At 34.5% G+C, this 18,330-nt stretch overlaps 1 protein-coding gene across 2 annotated transcripts in view; it reads right to left on the bottom strand.

The window, feature by feature from the left end:
• The window catches only part of TRPS1 (transcriptional repressor GATA binding 1), a 312,769-nt gene that overhangs the window by 204,218 nt on the left and 90,221 nt on the right, over window positions 1–18,330 (bottom strand). For both annotated transcript variants that reach the window (XM_044668841.1, XM_044668848.1), the window contains one exon: window positions 3,263–3,869. In XM_044668841.1, coding sequence (XP_044524776.1) covers window positions 3,263–3,869 — 607 coding nt within the window. The remainder of the gene's footprint in view (window positions 1–3,262; window positions 3,870–18,330) is intronic.

Below are 18,330 nucleotides of genomic sequence, written 5' to 3' on the forward strand. Positions count from 1 at the left end.
CTGTCATTCTCTTCCTGCCCCCCCCCCACCTAGACTACAGCAATAGATGTCTATGAGATAACCTTGCCTCGTGTTCTCTATACAAAACACTCTTCACAAAGCTGCTAAAATAATCTTCCAGAGAAATGAGTCTGAACATGTCAATTCCCTGTTAAAACACACACACACTCAGTCACACACACGCAAAACCCTCTTGGGCCCCCCTGCTTGCCTCTAAGATAAAATACTAACTATTTAACTTGTCTTTTTTTACTCTTTATAATCTAATTTCCATAACACATTCTAGTCAACCTGCCTGGCAGTTCTCAAATTCAACATTGCATCCTTAGCCTCTCAGCATTTTATAAACTAGCCTCCAACACCCTAGAAAGTTCTCTCACCTAATCTTTTGTCTCATTGCCCAATATTCTTAAAACAACAAACCAAAATCCTTGCCTTCAGTGTTAGTATCAACTCTAAGACAGAAGAACAGCAAGGGCTAGTCAATAAGGGTTAAATGACTTGCCTAAGGACAAACAGCTAGGAAGTGAATGCCCTTATATTCTTTTCTCTTTCTACAAGTCTTCCCTGATTACCTCTTTTGTTATTTTCTACCTCACCATATTTTGAATTCCTTTATTTTTGTATTTAGCCACAATCAAACATAAAGGCAGACAGGGTCTATGTTGTTTCTCCTTATATCTCACTGCAAGGCATAACAGCCAGATATGTTGCCTATATAGTTGGTGCTTTGTAAATGTTAATTGAATTGGATTGAATTCATTCAGAAAAAGGCCCATCTTATCCTTGTCATTCAAAATGGAAAAGTAAAACTTTTAAATTATACTTTCTTATTTCTATTCTATAAAGGTTAATTATTCAAAGAAGCTCTCAAATTATCTCTTATTATATATCACATGAAAGAACAGTATTTCCCTTTGGTTAAGCATTCTAAACCATAAATGTAATAATTTGAGAACCAAGTATTTGCCATGGTGTTGGAGAATACAGAATTCTACCACCAAAAATAATATGGAACAAATGACTTTCACTTCTCTTTCCTAAGAAAGTAGTCAGTCACATACACATGAATCATTAAAAAAGGGGGGTGTGTGGAATCTGTGGCTTGTTTTCTTTTAAAAAATTCAATTGATAAAATCAGCTTGGGCCCAATAAACTATTCATATTAATTCAACCACAAATCAGAGTTCCAAAAATATACTACTTTATCCAACAGAAATTAGAATGCAAGAGATTCCAAATTAGCCACACTAGTAACAAAATAATTGTATTATTTTATTTTCTATGATACTTTACTCATATTTGTAATTAAGTTTTCCCCTACCTTTCTGCAGAGGTATACTTTAGGCAGATATTATTATGAAAACATATTTGCCACAGAGCTCATGTAAACAGAAACAAGAGAGTTAGAAAGGTAAAACAATATACATCTTGTAAGAAACTGTTTTTAAAGGGGATTGGGATAGGGAGATATATGGAAGGATAAGAAATAAGCTGAATTTGTAAAATAAGGACTATCATTCCACAGCCTACATGGAGGTGGAAGAGTCAACACTTTGATACTATACTGAGAGGTCAATCAGATTTTTAATTATTGAATAATCTGGTAAACTTTAAATTCTTAAGAGTGTTAAAAGGATGCAGACAAAGCAATGTTGATAAAGGATCAAACCTTGTAATCTAATAAAGATGAGGAAAAAGAATTTCATTTTTTGAGTACAAAGTCTGAATGTCAATTCAATTAATAGCAAGCTATGTAAGATCTTCAAAAAATTCCAGAATGTTCTGTTGTTTCCCAAGCACAAGGCATTGTATAAAATCCTTGAGACTTGAAATCATAAGAAACTAACACATTTATTCTTTCAAAAAGTGGTGTTGATAACTTATTTTATATCATCCTCCAAGTGACAACAATTCTTAAAAGGTTTGCAGTAAATTTTCTTTCCTTTTTATTTGCTGTTGTTTCTTGATGGGATGGGGTCAAGGGGATAAATTTGTAAGGGAGATGATTTATGTAAAAAGGAAGTATTTCTTGTTCAACAATGGGCAGAAGACAAATATCTCCTTTCTAAGCAGGTACTAAACTTGGCTTCAGGGTAGTCAGAATTGCAGAAACCAAAAGGTTCATAATTCACACTAAGGGACGTTTTTTCAGGTACCCAGGGGCTATCTGGAAAGTTCAGACAAATTCAAGACAAGAAAGCAGGAAGGAAAGAGTCATTCATGCATTGGGGAGAATCATTCTTCTCTCAGTTTAAATTTGGAGAGCATCTCCCCTCTAGAATTCAGGCCTGTGTACTGTGGATCCCACAAGTGATCTGGTTCATCTACATTTAATGACTAGCTTTTGACCTGAACTCTTGAAAAGCCTAGCTTCCAAAAGCTTCTTCTAGATCTGATAAGAGTTTCTAAATCCCCTATAAATATTGAACATTTTCTTAGAATTCAAGTGGAAAACAGTATCTGTGATAATTTAGATTAAAAGTTAGCATCACTTTGAACAACTGAATTTCCAACAACATAAAAAAATTCTTCAGGCTTAATGCATGAAAGTACAAAAAAAAAAGGAAAAGGAATATTAATTTATTTAAAGTTAACTTTTTACCCATGAGAAACATCTTTCTTGAGTCTTTCTCCCTGGATGGCAAAAAGAATACAAGATGCACTATTTTTCCTTATATCGAGGTTTGTCACACTCATCGCATTTAGTTTTTCCTCAGAATCCACCCCCTACTCTCCTTCCCTGGCAACTGAACAATAGCTACTTCCATTAGTATGTAATTATATTCCGTGTTTTACCAAACATCACAATTCTGTAATAACATCACAGTGAGGGTTTTACATTATTTGTGGTTGAATTTCCTAATACCTTTCTTAAGAATCAACTGTCACACTATCTTGAAATTTAAGGGGCATTTAGTTATTTTAACATAACAGATGTGCATCCTTCTGGGGTTCTAAAGCTTTCTCCTCCAAATGTATTCTCATCATAATGCATAAAAGGCAGAAATGTTTAAGCAAGATTCAATCAGAATAGAAAAGACAAATGATTGCTTAATATTGCATCTTCTCTGTGTCATAGTATAGAAACACAGAGGAATGACATTATACCAACTTAGCTTTATAAATATGAACTTTCAAATAGATACAGATAAGATAGTCCCTATAACATCTTCATAATTTAAAAAACAATAACAGAATTTGTGTTCCTAAGAAAAGTGTTTTTTGTTCTTATTAGAATGGGGGAAAAAAAGTTTCCTACCCGTAACAGGGACTGGGACTCATCCTTAGATTTGTTTTCGCCTGATGCAGGATACTGCTGTGAAAGGGATCCAGATTTCTCTCCTCCTCCAGTGGACACTCCTTGCAGGAATCCCTTGGTCTCAACAGCCAAGCCATAAAGAGGTCGAGCCAGATGAGCAGCTTCTACATTAGGGCTATCCCTTAAAGTCTTCGGCTGCTCTTGAGTACCAGACACAGGGGTCAGAAGACCTAAGCTTGCTTGAGTATAAGATGGGCTGCCCCTTAAAATTTCTGCTCCTCTCCAGGTCACATTTCTAAGATCATCACTGGAACCATCATTCCAACCTTTCTCCTTAAGCCCTTCCTTGTCTTCCAGTTTCTCTCTCTTCACTATGGCATCAGAGACTGGCTCCCCCATTTTAGAATCTGGATTGATTAGACTATAGACCTTGAGGTCAATTTTGGGTTCCTCCTTGATAGAAGACACACCATGGCTATCCTCTTCTCCATTGGCCGTAGTGATATCCAATTCCTGGCAATGCACAGTGTTGAAGTGCTCTAGTAGTGACTGGGTATCAGCAGCTGTGAAGCGGCACTGACGGCATTTATAGCAGTTATGTGCTCTCCTAAAGAGGATGAAGGAAAAAATACATTTAAAATCCACTCTTACTAAGATTTTCATTTTTTTTAATCAGCCTCAAATCTCTCTTATCTCACACATAATGTAGAAGGTGGAATGAAACTGAGCATTCATTCTTAACACCTAAACTTGAAGCACAATTAACAGGAATCTTTTATTCCATATTTTGTAAAAGTGTGAATTTTCATTTTGTTTTTCTAAATGTATACAGACACACATAGAGTAACACATCTTATAAATGCCTAAGAAAGTCATTGGCTGTGCAACTCTCTTGGCGCCTAGAATGACAGCACCACAGAACTATTATAGCTATTAGGGGACCTTGGAGATCATGAAGTCTGACTCTTTTTTACAGGTGAAAAAACTGAGAATGGAACAGATCAAGTTCCACATTCAAGGTTACACAGCATGAAAATCTGGAATCTAGATGCAAGTCTTCTAACACAAAATTAAATACTCTTTCCACTATGACACATCATCTTTTCTTTGCTACCCACATCACGACAGGTGAGAAACACAAGATGGAAAATGAAGATACCTGTTTTCAGACACAATGAGGATATCTGTTTTGCTTAACTATGTATATTTGTTTCTATTTCTTGTTACATATTTCTATATCTTGTTTCTATTTCCTTTATTTAAAAAAATTGTCCTAATAGAGGAAGGTGGGAAGATGAGGGAGAATAAGGACAGGTAGCAGAAAAGAAAGAAAACAGGGTCATTGAGACATTTTTTTAAACCCTTCCCTTCTGTCTTAGAACCAACACTGTGTATTGGTTCTTAGGCAGAAGAGTGGTAAGAGCTAGGCAATGGGGGTTAAGTGACTTGCTCATAGTCACACAGCTAAGAACCCAGGATATCTTGTCTCTGAGCCTGACTCTCTATCCACTGAGTCTCCCAGCTGCCCCCAAAACATTTTTAATGCAGAGAAAGAGCACATAGAAGGCCATAAAAAGGCACAAACAAGACAGATTCAAAAGACAGAGTAGATTTTTTAATATACTTGAAAAACAAGCTTTATATGATATAGAGTCCTGAAGTTCCATGTATACTTCACTTTTTCTATTCTGCTATATATGTAGAATGACACTTTTGTTTGTCTTTGTTTTTAATGATATTGAGTTTAAAAAGATATAATTTAAGAATTTCTCCTTCTCCCCTCTTCCTTAAGCCACATCATTCAGATTCCTTTCCCCACTATCTCCTCCTTCAGCCCCTTCTGACATGAAAGGGGCCCTATTGCCAAAGCAAATGCCTCTACAGGTAAGTGATACCATATTTCATCCTGTCTTCTTTAGCATGTTAACCTCTCTATCATCTCTACTTTCTCATTTATCTTCAATCTCTCTCTCTCTCTCTCTCTCTCTCTCTCTCTCTCTCTCTCAGCTGCTTCTATAGTCTCTATATCTATGTCACCATCATTCCCCCCAAAAAAGACACAGAAAAAGTATAAAAGCTCACCTGCTCTGTTCATATCCACTAGCTATTATCCCATATACCACCACACCACACACACACACACACACACACACACACACACACACACACACACACACACACACACACACACACACACTTTAGTGACTAAATTCCTTGAGAAGAAGGCAGTCTACAACTAGTAACTCTTTTTCATTTTTTGTCATTCTCTTCTTAACAGTAAGGATTCTGATCTCATCAGTCAACTGAAACAGCTGTGGCCAAAGTTACCAATGATTTCTTAACTATCAAAGTAAATGGTCTTTTCACAATCCTCATCCTTCTTGGCTTCCCTACAACCTTTCACACCACTGATCATTCTTCTCTCTTTGATACTCAACTTTAAATTTTCATAAAATGGCTTTCTTCTCATTCTTTTCCTACCTGACTACTCCTTCTTGGTTTCCTTTACTGGATCTTCATTCAGGTCATACCCATTAATTGTAAATGTACCCCCCAATCCCACCCCCTGGTGCTGGACATCTTTTCTTTCCTCCTTTGTGATCTCATTAGCTCCAATGGAATCCATTAACAGTACTGTACAGAGAATTTTGAAATATTTATCAAAATAACCCTAACCTTCCTCCTGAGTCTTAAATCTCCAACTCCCTATTGTATACCTCAAACTCAATGTCTGGCAGAAATCTTAAATTCAAAATGTCAAAAAATGAACTCATTATCGTCTTTCTTCCAAGCCCTTTCCTCTTCCTAACCTCCATGTCATTATGGCACTAAAGTCCCTCCAGTCACCCATGTTCATAAACATCTTTTTGAAATCCTCACACTCCACATCTCCACATCCAATTCAAATAAATCCTATCAAAAGGTCAATTCTGTTGATACTACCTTCAAAACATCTGCAACCACAACCCATATGCTCCCTTTTATCTTCTCACACTATCCTAGAATAGACCTTCATTACTTATTCCTAGACTATTGCAATAGCTTTCTGGTTCATCTTCTGATCTAGTTTACCTTCAACTCGGTAATTAAATTGATCATACTAAAGTAGAAGTCTCATCATGCCAATTTCCCAAGCTCCAGTCAATAAACTCTAGTGCCTTCCTTTTGCCCACAGGTTCAAACATAAAATTGCTTGTCTGGCTTTTAAAAATCCTTCATAATCTAGTTCCTTCCTTTATTTCCTGTGTCTTACTTTCCAACATGTACTCTGAGATCCAGTAACATGGGCTTTCTTGCACTTTCTGGTACAAGATTGTAAATTTCTCTACAACAAACATTTTCACTGAATTTCTCCTATATCTAAATCTCTCTTCCTCCTCATTTCAACCTCCTGTCCTCTCTATCTTCAAGTCTCAGCTAAATCTTTACCTGTGCAAACCTTTCCCAAACCCTCTTAATGCTAGTACCTTAACTGTGATTATTTCCAATTTATCATAATACAAATGTACATGCACATATAGAAAATAATTATTATGCCCTTAGCCCATTAAACTAAGATGTCCTGGAGATAAAGGACTATTGTTTTCTGTATCACTTGCACTTAGCACAGTATTTGTCGATAGTAATGGTTAGTAAATGCTTATTTAGTTGATTTGAATACATCATCTTTATTTTATAAAAATGAACATAATAGATATTGAATCAATATATTTTCTAGTTCTATCATTTAATTCTACTCAGATGATATTTTTAGATCACATATACACAGATTTGAAATAAGATTTGGTGCTCCATTATATAAATTTCCATTATATAAAAATAAGTTATACATGGCTTTTTATGAAGTAATTTTATATCACCAATTTAAATCTGTGCATTCAATGAAGTAATAGTCCTACTATTATCTGGAAAATAATACTCATGAAATGTATAAGATTTCTCTTAAAATATTTTATTTATCTATATAGCTTTTGTTTTTTATTACTATGAAATAAAAAGTACTCAAGTCAAAAAGACCTGACTATATTTAGATATGTGTTTTGCTAATGAACAGGAATGAATCCACTGCTTTGTGACAAAATAGATCCAACAGGTAATAAAATAATAGGTTTAGAGCCAGAAGAAACCTCACATATCATTCGGCCCAACCCATCATTTCACAAGGAAAAAAAACAACTGAGGCCCAGAAAGATTAGATGATTTGTTCACGATCACAATAGAAAGAATAAGTAAATGCAATGTTTTAGCCCTGGTCCTCTAAATTCAAATCCAACATGCATTCTTCTGGGCCATGTTGCATATGGGTATACGTAGCATAGAATAACACACATTGGTTTTTACTACATTAAAAAATTGCTATAGTACTCTACTGAAGTGCTATGTTAACCACATGCTATTTATTACACTGAAACAGTATATTACTTTTTAATACATTTCAAAGAAATGAAATGCTTTTTATGACAATCCTGTAACATAAAACAATATTTTATGCTCTCTATAAAAGATTTATATGTGTTTGTACATGTATATATAGTAAAACATAAATAAATACCCCAGTAACCTGGTTTTTCACCCAATTAACAGGGTCTTCCCTATAAGCTTTGTCATAGAGATCTGTTGTCCTGGTCCTTTCAAATCCAAATAACTTATTTCCTAAGGGTCTGTCTTTGGTTCTTATTTCTCCTCTCTAAATTTTCTCCACTTCACAAATCTAATATTCTATTTTCAACTATCACATCTCCATAGATGACTCTGTAAAGTGTATTTCTGGTCCTAACCTCATTCCCAAACTCCAGTCTTGCATTTCTAACTGCCTCATGACAAAAAGTAATAGGAAAAGTTCTCAGGGATAGTAGGTATAGGCATGGTATAGCAGTAAAGCAGGTAAATCAAGTATTAACTACCTGCATTTCATAGATGAAGAAACTGCAAGTCTCTTAAGTAAAGTAATAAACCTATAGTTATACATTTATTGTCACAGCAGGGATTTGCATCCAGAACTCTTTGATCCAATCAGTTCATTATTCAAGCTTAGGGGAGTCACAACTTCTTTAAGGTCTAAGTTTCCTCATCATTCAAATTAGAGAGTTGTATTAGATGATCCTTTTCAACTCTCCAAAGGTATGTATTTTTAGAAATCTAAAAATTTGCTGACTTTTTTTTTAGTTTAATCACTTTTATTCTACCTTTTGTTTTTTAATTACTAACCTCCTTGTTCATTGTTGTAAATAAATGACCTTTTTTAATGCATCTTGTTTTTTGTTTAAGTATATTACATGTTTTCAATTAGAACTATTTCTGTTTGAAAAATTCCAAATACATGTCATTATTTTGCCTGAAGCTTGTTTTTATTTTTTAATATAAATTGCCATGAAATTGAAGGACATCTCTTCAGAGAGGTGAACAAATATAATAGTGGAATTGGTTGAGTTAGACACCCAAAGGCCATCAGAAACATATTTCCTTAGACATTTGCCATTTTGGCTTACAATGCTCATGATGACTATAAGTAAAATGATTGCCTTAATTATATCAGTTTCAGGGGAAAGAAAAAATTGACCAATTCTCTGAAAAATCCAAAAGCACCTTCAAAACAAGTTAAGACATATCCTGATATTTAATCATTTCAAAGTAAATGTGAGCAGGGAAATTAATGATAATATATGTTAAAGAGCATATATAAATAGTAAATATAGTAATAGTTGGAATTTAGTCTAATAATCTCATTTTTCAGATGTGAAAATGGAAGTGCACTGGAATTGAATGACTTGTCAAAAGTCAGGCATAAATGAGTGACAGGGCTGGAATTTTAATCCAGAGCTATGATCCCAAATCAGGCCTTTTTATACTAAGATCATCATGAGCATTTTCTTCAAGAAGAGAAAATTAAGGCAACATATATGACAAGCACTGAATAAGATAATGAAATATGAAATCAATACTTTATCAATTAGCAGAAAATGGGTGAATGACAGCAATCATTTCTGAATCAATTGTCAGGGTTTAATCTTTTTTTAGATCAATGGTCAAAATCAAATTCAAATCAGAACAAAAATTAAAATGAGAAGATATTGCATGTGAGTGCATTTCTAATTCAACTTGTTTAAAAAGTCTATAGCAACTCACTTTATCACTTTATTCTCCAGAAAGAGAAGAAAGTTGAACAAAAGGAAAGACGTTGGATTTAACACCATTTCTTAAAGAAGTTTAACTATTACAAAACAGTAACCACAAAGAACAGGTAGAAGGAGCCCAGAAACCACCTCAAAAACAAATATTCAGTGTTTTTGCCAAGGATAGCGAGATAGTAGCCAAAGTCAAAATAAGTTCAACATGAACACTCATTTGTAAAACATTATAGAGGATGGAAAATAATAAGCAGCAGTATCTCACAATACAATAAAAACTATTAGAGGGGAAAATAAGTCTGGAGAGATAAACTGGAAAAACTGGATGTTTCTTAGATAATTTTAGATGAAACTGGAAAACCTAAAATATGTCAACTAAAGAGGATATATACCAACTTAAAGTTCCATACTGATTTATTCTCACCAGGGAATGAAATTTGCTGGCTCTAAGTGGATCAGAGATGCATGTGTCTACAGTTTACAGTTGTGCATATGTATTGATATACACATTTTTCATGGTGACTGAACATTCCTTTTGACCAAAACCTGTTATGTATGTTATAAATCGATTATATATAAAGGTATATGATTATATGTATGGATGTGTATAGATAGACAAAGATATCTATCTATATTATTATTTATAACAATCTACCTCTCTACATGTACGAGATAGCTATTAATCATGAAGGCACCTAGGTAAAGGATTGAGTGCTAAACTTGTATTCAAGAAGACCTGAATATGAATCCTACCATGGAAAACCAATAGTTATATGACACTGGGAAAGTCACTTCACTTCTTTGAAACTTGGTTTACTAATCTGTAAAATGCGGATAATATAGCAGCTACCTCCCAAAACTTTTGCAAAGAACAAATAAGATACTAAGTTAATAGGTAAAGAGTTTGTTGTTGCTGTTGTTTTGCAAACGTTAACGTGCTTTCTAACTGTCATCTATTATAATGTATTATTTGAATTTTTGAAGGTAGTCAGCATGGTACAGAGAAAAGAATATTGGATTTAAAGTAGTCTCAAATCCCATCTGTGAAATTTACTACAAGTGTGATGCTCTATAAGTGACTTTGCCTTTCTGAGTGTCAATTTGCTCATCTTCAAATGGAAACATTTAAAATAAATGACACCTAGGACACTTCCAGATGTCAATTTATGCCACTGTCCACTATCTAAGTAGTGGAAACAACATATTTGGCTATTGACAATTCTGGACCAAATATATTATTATAATGTCAGCCTGCAGAATAAATGACAATAGATTTGGAAATAGGGAAACTACATTTAAATCCTGGTTCTGACACATACTTTGAGTGAGCATGGGTTAAGTTAAAAAAAAACTCTTTGAGCCTCAGTTTCCTCATCTGTAAAATACACTGCCTACCTTATGTGTTGCAGTGAAAGCAGTTTCAAAATAGAGAAGCATATTATAAATATGAATTATTGCTATGTCATGATGTGGCTGAGACATTTAGAAACAAAAATCTAGGAAGAGCAGGCTGAAATGACTAAATATGTATCAAACAAAAAACCCTAAAACTCTATGGGAGATAAAAATTTTAAGATGCTCAGGGATTAATTTTCAAAATATTAACAAGAAGTGAAATTTTCCTCCAAGTAGAAAAGATAGCACATAGTACTTCCATGAAAACCATGTGAAGAAGAAGATGTCTACACTTCCTGACCCATAAATCTACTTCCTCATCCTCATCGTATCATCATGTCTTTGTATGAATCAAGGGCATTTTTGATGAAAAAAATGAGGAGGTATTTTGAGGCTGATTTTTGATAGAAGATCATTTTCTATGTATGAGGAAGGGTCCATGATGTATCAATTTCAAAGCAATATAACTGACTGAAATAAATTTTCCAAATGAATATATAACCACTAACGTTTAATACTCAGAGTATCTGTAAAGTTCTTATGTTGTTATTAACAATATATATGTGTGTATATATATACATATATGCGTATGTATACATACACATATATTTCCAGTTAGGATAAAAAAGTCTTTAGGCAAATTTAAAAATTGAAATTCAAAGTAATTTTTAAAAAAATTAATATTTCAATCTAACTCATATGTGGTAAAAATGTTATATCAGACTGCAACTAGCCAAGATGTGCTTTAAGATCAATCTGATCAAAATTTGTCTTTCTGTTCAGAAAATCCATATTTCTCAATATAAATGGAGATTTTTCTTTTTTATTTTAAACAAATTAGCCACAGAAAAGAAATGTCTTCATTTGCACATAATATATATTATTAGTATAGAGGTTTATTTACAATTAACTAACACAAATCGAATTTAATACATTAATGTTAATAATGTACATTAATAAAAGCTTATAAGCACCTTTAGAATAAGGTATATTTTATCCTTTGTTTCAAGTAGCCCCAAAACAATGAGTGATCAAAAATATTAGGTGATTTATATACATGGCAATATTTCTATAAGAAACCATAAGCCTGATGTCCCTGTAAAGCCTTTTACTTAAAGTTAGGCTTATTGATTTTACCTTGGCTTTATTTATTTTGCAGCTCTTTCAATTTTAAATTATTTTAGCTACATTTTCACCTTCTACCCCAAGTATATTTGCAAGGGCTGATTTATCTTTAAGTTTCCTTCATATTAACATTTTTTCTTGAGGAAAATTTTAAAAATAACCCTCACAATAAGAAATTCATCACCTATTTCACAAAGTCTGGATATCTTTGATCTTTACTAGCTTTGAAATATATGGAAATTTCCTTTTTCTGCCACAACCAATACTTACCCTGAAAACAGTTCACACCTTCAGCTAAATATAGTTTCAAGGCCTTGAGTACCTGCCCCAACAATATATTCATCACAGAGCTTCACATCTTCAGACTGAGAGTCTGGATCTACTAAATGACCCATTTTGAAATTCCTGCTTGGATGGTCAACTCCCTGACTCTTAACATGTTTCAGCAAGAATTTTACTTTGATCTGAGAAACTGAGGATAGCCCTTGATGTGAATGTCAGGAAATAAATCCTCTTAAGAGTTACTGGTAATGATTTTAGATATAGGAAACATGTGAGGGTTGTTTAAAATTGTCTCACTTTTTGATAAGTCATGATAATTAAGGAATAAATATAAAAATTTTATATTTGGATTAAAAACATCAACTGCAGAAGGACAGCATGTGTGGTAGAAAGAATGGATAAACAACAGTTCCTGTGAAATGAGGATAGTTCATTAGAGTTTAGTGGACTCCAAGCTGAATAAAAATCATGTGTCACCAGGTTGCCATAAAAGCTATTGCAATCTAGGACTGAATTATTAGATGCCAATTATTTATAAAGAGGGTGGTTGTGAACCCATTATAATTTGCCGTGATCAGACCATATCAATAATATTTTGTATGATCTTGGCACTTAAAGTTTTAGGAAGGGCTTTGACAAGCTCTTTCAGGTATAGAAAGTTAATCACTAGTAGCAGTCAAAAACATTTCTTTATTAAATGTCTACTAAGTGTCAAGCACTGTGTTAAGAACTAGAAATCCAAATACAAAAAAGAAAGACAGTTCCTTGCCCAGAAAGAGTTTATAATCTAATAGGGGAAAACACCTCCCAAAAAACCTGAAAAGCAGATGCTGTTATCTTAAGCCAAGTTGAGCAACTAGGATGATCGTGGAATTCAAAATCATATCATATAATAATTGATTGGAAGAAATGATAACAATAATGCAGGGGAAAGAAAATCTAGGGGAAAACATGATAATGGGTGAAATATCTAAAAGATTCTCAAGGGCAGTGAGAAGGTGATGATACAATGGATAGAGTACTCTGAGCCTGGAGTCAGGAAGACTTGAGTTCAAATCCAACCTCAGACACTAACTAGCTATGTGACTCTGGCTAAGTTGTTTATTTCTGTATGCCTCAGTTCTACATCTATAAAGTAAGCTGGAGAAGGAAATGGCAGACCACTCCAATATCTTTGCCAAGAAAACCTCAAATGGGGTGATGAAGAGTTGGGCATGAACTGAAACAAACAAAAACAAAAAGGATGCTTGACATCTGTCATCTGGACTATTGTAATGACTTTCTAATTGGTCTCTCCATGTCCAGGTTTCTCTTCTCCAGTCCATTTTCTACAAAGCTAGTAAAATGATATTCTTGAAGTACAATTGATCATGTCTTCCATTTTCATTTTCAATTGGGTTCTGCTCCTTTAGATTTCACCATGAGACCCCAGCTACTAATTTTGGCAAGAATGAAATACTGGAACTCACACCTCCTGAGTACCCCCTGCCTCTGAGGACCTTCTGATTAGAGGGCAGAGAACTCCTCCCAGAACCTTTAATTAAGGAAGGTAGGTACCCAAGTGAGCCATTTCTTCTTTTCTTGCTTGGCCACACTCCTTAGGAATTCTCTAGCATCACCTCCAAAGCTAAATAACTCCCATTTCCCCTCCTTTTCAGCTTCCTTTTGTGAATTATTCTGGCTCAACACAAAACATAGCATATGTTGTTGTTGGTTCAGTTGTGTCTAACTCCTTGTGACCTCATTTGGGATATTCTTGGCAAAGATTAAGGAGTGGTTTGCCATCTTTCTCCAGCTCATTATGCAAATGAGGAAACTGAGGCAAAAAGAGTTGAGTTGACCAGGATCACACAGCTAGTAAATGTCTGAAGTCAAATTTGAATTGAGCTTCCTGACTCCTGGCCTAGAGCTGTACCACCTAGATGTCCCTAGATAGCACAAAGTAAATATTTAATAAATGCTTATTGATTATTGACTACCCCTTTTAGATAAAGGTTCTTTGAGGGCAGGGCTTTGCTCTTTTCTAATCTGTATTTCCAGCACTTAGTATAATGCCTTGGACACCATAGGAGCTTAATAAATTTGTATTGAGGGGCAGCTGGGTAGCTCAGTGGATTGAGAGTCAGCCCTAGAGACAGGAGGTCCTAGGTTCAAACCTGGCCTCAGCCACTTCCCAGCTGTGTGGCCCTGGGCAAGTCACTTGGCCCCCATTGCCCACCCTTACCACTCTTCCACCAAGGAACCAATACACAGAAGTTAAGGGTTTAAAAAAATAAATAAATACATGAATTTGTATTGACTAATATGAATCTCCAATGGCTCCCTGAGGCCTTTTGAATAAAATACAAACTTGTTGGGATCTCAGTGGATAAAGTGCCAGGTCTAAAGTCAGGAAGACTCCTTTTCCTGATTTCAAGTCTGGCCTTAAGATACTTACTTGCTGCATGGCACTGAGCAAGTCACTTAAACCCCATTTGCTTCAGTAAATCTGTAAAATGAGCTAGAGAAGGAGATGGCAAACTACTCTGATCTCTTTGCCAAGAAAACCCCCAACTACAGTCATAAAGAGTGAGCAATAACTGAAACAACTAAACAACAGCCACAAACTCCTGTTTCTTAAAGTTCTTCACATTCTGACTCTATCCCACCTTTATTGGTTGATTTCGCCATTACTTCCTAGTCAAACTGGACTACTCCCTATTTCCTAGACACAGCTTTGCATGTCTCATCTCCATGCCTTTTCACAAAATATACCCCTACATCTAGAATATTCTCCCTCTTCATTTCTGCCTCTTGGAAATCCTCTCTCCTCTTTTCAAAACTCAAGTGTCACCTCCTTCAACTGCCTTTTCTTCATTTCCTGACTCTGCATTTCCTAAGATCATGAACTTAGAGAAGGGAGTGATCTTCAGACACATTTAACTCAATCTTTTCACTTTACAATAAAGAAAATTGAGTCCCAGGAAGTTATGGAACTTGTACAACATTAAGCTTAGAAAATAGATACTTTGTAGAACTGCTGATTTTCTTTCCAACTTGGATATGATACAGTTCTATAGTATGGAGGTGAGTGTATAGTTAGAGGCCATCCAGCTAGGTCAGGTTTAATCAGGTAAAGTAAAATGAATTTCAACTTATCAGTCCTATATTTATTTAAGTTTATGATAACATATGGTATTTATCTGCATTTAAAAATTTCAAGTCATTTCTACAGATGATATCCTACATATCCCAGATTCTCAGAGCCAGGAAGAACTTCAAAGGTAACAGAATCAAGGGGTAATTTAGACCAATGGCACTTAGCCAACAGAGGAAGAAACTAAGACTCAGAGGAGTTAAATGACTTTACAAGATCACATAGAAACTAGTAGACGCAGGACCTGAACCCAGTGGCAACCAGTGACCCTCACACTGTTAGTCTGCTAATTCTGAATCTGCTATCTCTTATTATACAATGCCCTATTTGATTTCTTAGAAAAATATGTGATTTTTCTACATTTTGCTGTAAAAGCAAGGACTAAAGTAGCCATTAGGGGGTGAGAAAAACCTGTATAAATACGGTTTTCCATAGAAGAATAAAAAAGCTGAAGAGATAAATGGATACATCACTGACTCATGGTATAAACTAAGAAAGAGTTCCCTTCACCTCCCAAGGTTTTAATAGAAGCCCAGATAATGATCTTATTATCTTCCCTATTCAGATGCTTAAGATTATGCATCTGACTACTATTAGTGAGAGGGGAGTAAACTGTTCAATCTTTCAGGCCATTGAGCACCACTTAGCAAATTGGAAAAGGCAATCTACTAAATGGTACCCTGGAGGCCAGAAAGAGTTAAGGTATCCCCTCACCGCAACCAAAAGTACATTGTTTTCCCTAATAACATCATACTTAAATACATGGCTACAACACAAATACTCATATTCAGAGGAAATGGTATTGCTCTTCCTTTCGACTGCATGATCAGTGGTGCTAGAATTCTTAATTTATTTGTTTCAATAAACCCTCCTTCTCCTCGTCTTAATTTATAGTGCTGATTCCCCTTAAGACCAAAGAGAGCTTTAAGTTGTGTGTATGTTACAGGCCTCGTCTGAATTCTATTTCTCTTAGCAGTGGCTACTTTTCCACATCCAAACAGAGTTGATGACAAACAACATTGTTTTTAAACCAAACTACACTGACGGTGTTCAGATAGAGCACTATATAAAAGGAGCAAATGGTAAATATTAGAGTAGTAATTAGAAACTTGATTATCAGATATAAATTGGTAATGTTAAATTATCTGTGTCACACCAAACATGGTTCTTTGTTGCTGCCTTAAATATTTAATGGGCTTTTTTTGGTTGGTTGGTTGGTTTTGTTTTTTTCCTATCCTGGGAAAGGATGGAGGAATAGAATTCGGCATAAATCTATAACAATTTTCTCATTACTGCTATTATCACATAATTCTCTTCCATGTAAGTTTATTGGGAAAACAACACAGTGCTGCTATACAATATTTTGATTTGAGCACAAGGGGCAAAATGTATAATACTTTCTATTTATAATAGAAGATGAAGCATCTAACTTTGAACTACATCACTGGAACACCAGTTGTCTCAGGTCTGAGAAAAGAACAAGAAACATTGTTTAGTCTACTTTATAAGTTCAAGCATTACAGTTCTCAGAATTTGTGAACTGTCATGCTGCAAACTAAAGGTATTTTATCAATGTTGTTGTTAAGATTTCCCCGAAACAGTTAATTATTCCTTATTTCTTTCAAATCTCAAGTTAAATATCACCTCATTTGTAAAGTCTGAAATTATCACCTAAGCCATATGTGATCTTGTATCCCAATAGAATTTGTATTATTTTTACAACCTATATGATTTACAACGCAATATTCGAATTCATGCATTTGTCTTATCTAATGTACTAGGTTTTAAGCTCCTCCACAGTAGGAATTTCATTTTGACCTTGTACAAGTTTGAATGTCCTATAGATATCTGGAATGCATCTCGAACATAGTAGACAGTAAGTAAAAAATATAGAATGAAAAATAATGGCACAAGAGCCAAGGATATAACACCATATAAGTTGTATCTGTTACCTTAAGGCAACCAAAGTGGAGAAATTTTAAGAGGCAAAGCCTTTCTGTGCAAAAGTTTTATTCTGGGTCTCATAATTTAAAATGCTTTCAGATTTCATGATGCCTACAGCAAAAATAACTTGCATAGAAATTTTTAAAAATCATATGCAGTGGCATATTTCAGGTTTTTGAAATTACTCCTGAAGCAATCTTTCTATGCTGCTATTTGAGCTTCTTTTTATGAGTGCTCAAATACAATAGCAACTTCTTGGTTTGCAGTCATTGTGATTGTATAACTATGAGAGAATTCTGAGACAATAATTAACTTACCTTTTGTTCTCAGGCTGAACCACAAATAAATAGTTCTAGAACAACTGCATCACATCCAAATCAAAGTAACCAAAAAGTTATGTCGAAAAACATCACTTGTTTCTCTTTTCCTTCTAACAGCAATGCCACATGTTATAAAGATGCTTCTTTATTTGGTCTTTTTAGATTTTGATACTTGGTAGCTTTATATCCCAGCAACAACATTTCATTTTTATAAAAAGTGTGAGTCATTTGTAAAGTGCTAGTTGACAAGTACATGAAAGTGGCTATAAAGATGCTAGTTGTTTATACACCATTAGTGATAATATTTTCTGTTCTGAGTAAGGCATGACCACCCTCTTAATAACATTAGTCATACTAGTCATTCTACAGATGAAGCAAAATCATGTTTCTGAGATAGTGCCCTTAGTCTTTTTGTCTCTAAATACTAAACTTCACACCACTGAGCTGCTAGCACTGGCAAAGCATTTTTTTCCTGAATAGCTCTGAATATTTGTCAGTGTTTTTCTTCTTCAGTGATGGGGTAAAGAGTCAAACTAACATGATAAATCAAAAATATTAGGTAATTAGGCCTGAAGTCATGTGTTTGTCCGGACACCTTGCAAGTATATTTAAATATCAGCCAGTGGAAGGAAACTATGATTTGTTAAATCCAAACTCAACAACCCTAAAAACTATTAGAATAGGGAGGACAAAATTAAAGAGTTTTAATTTTTGGCAGATTAGATATCTTGAAAAGTT

This window comes from Gracilinanus agilis, chromosome 1 (genome assembly GCF_016433145.1).
Source record: "Gracilinanus agilis isolate LMUSP501 chromosome 1, AgileGrace, whole genome shotgun sequence".
In the NCBI taxonomy this organism is placed as follows: Eukaryota; Metazoa; Chordata; class Mammalia; order Didelphimorphia; family Didelphidae; genus Gracilinanus; species Gracilinanus agilis.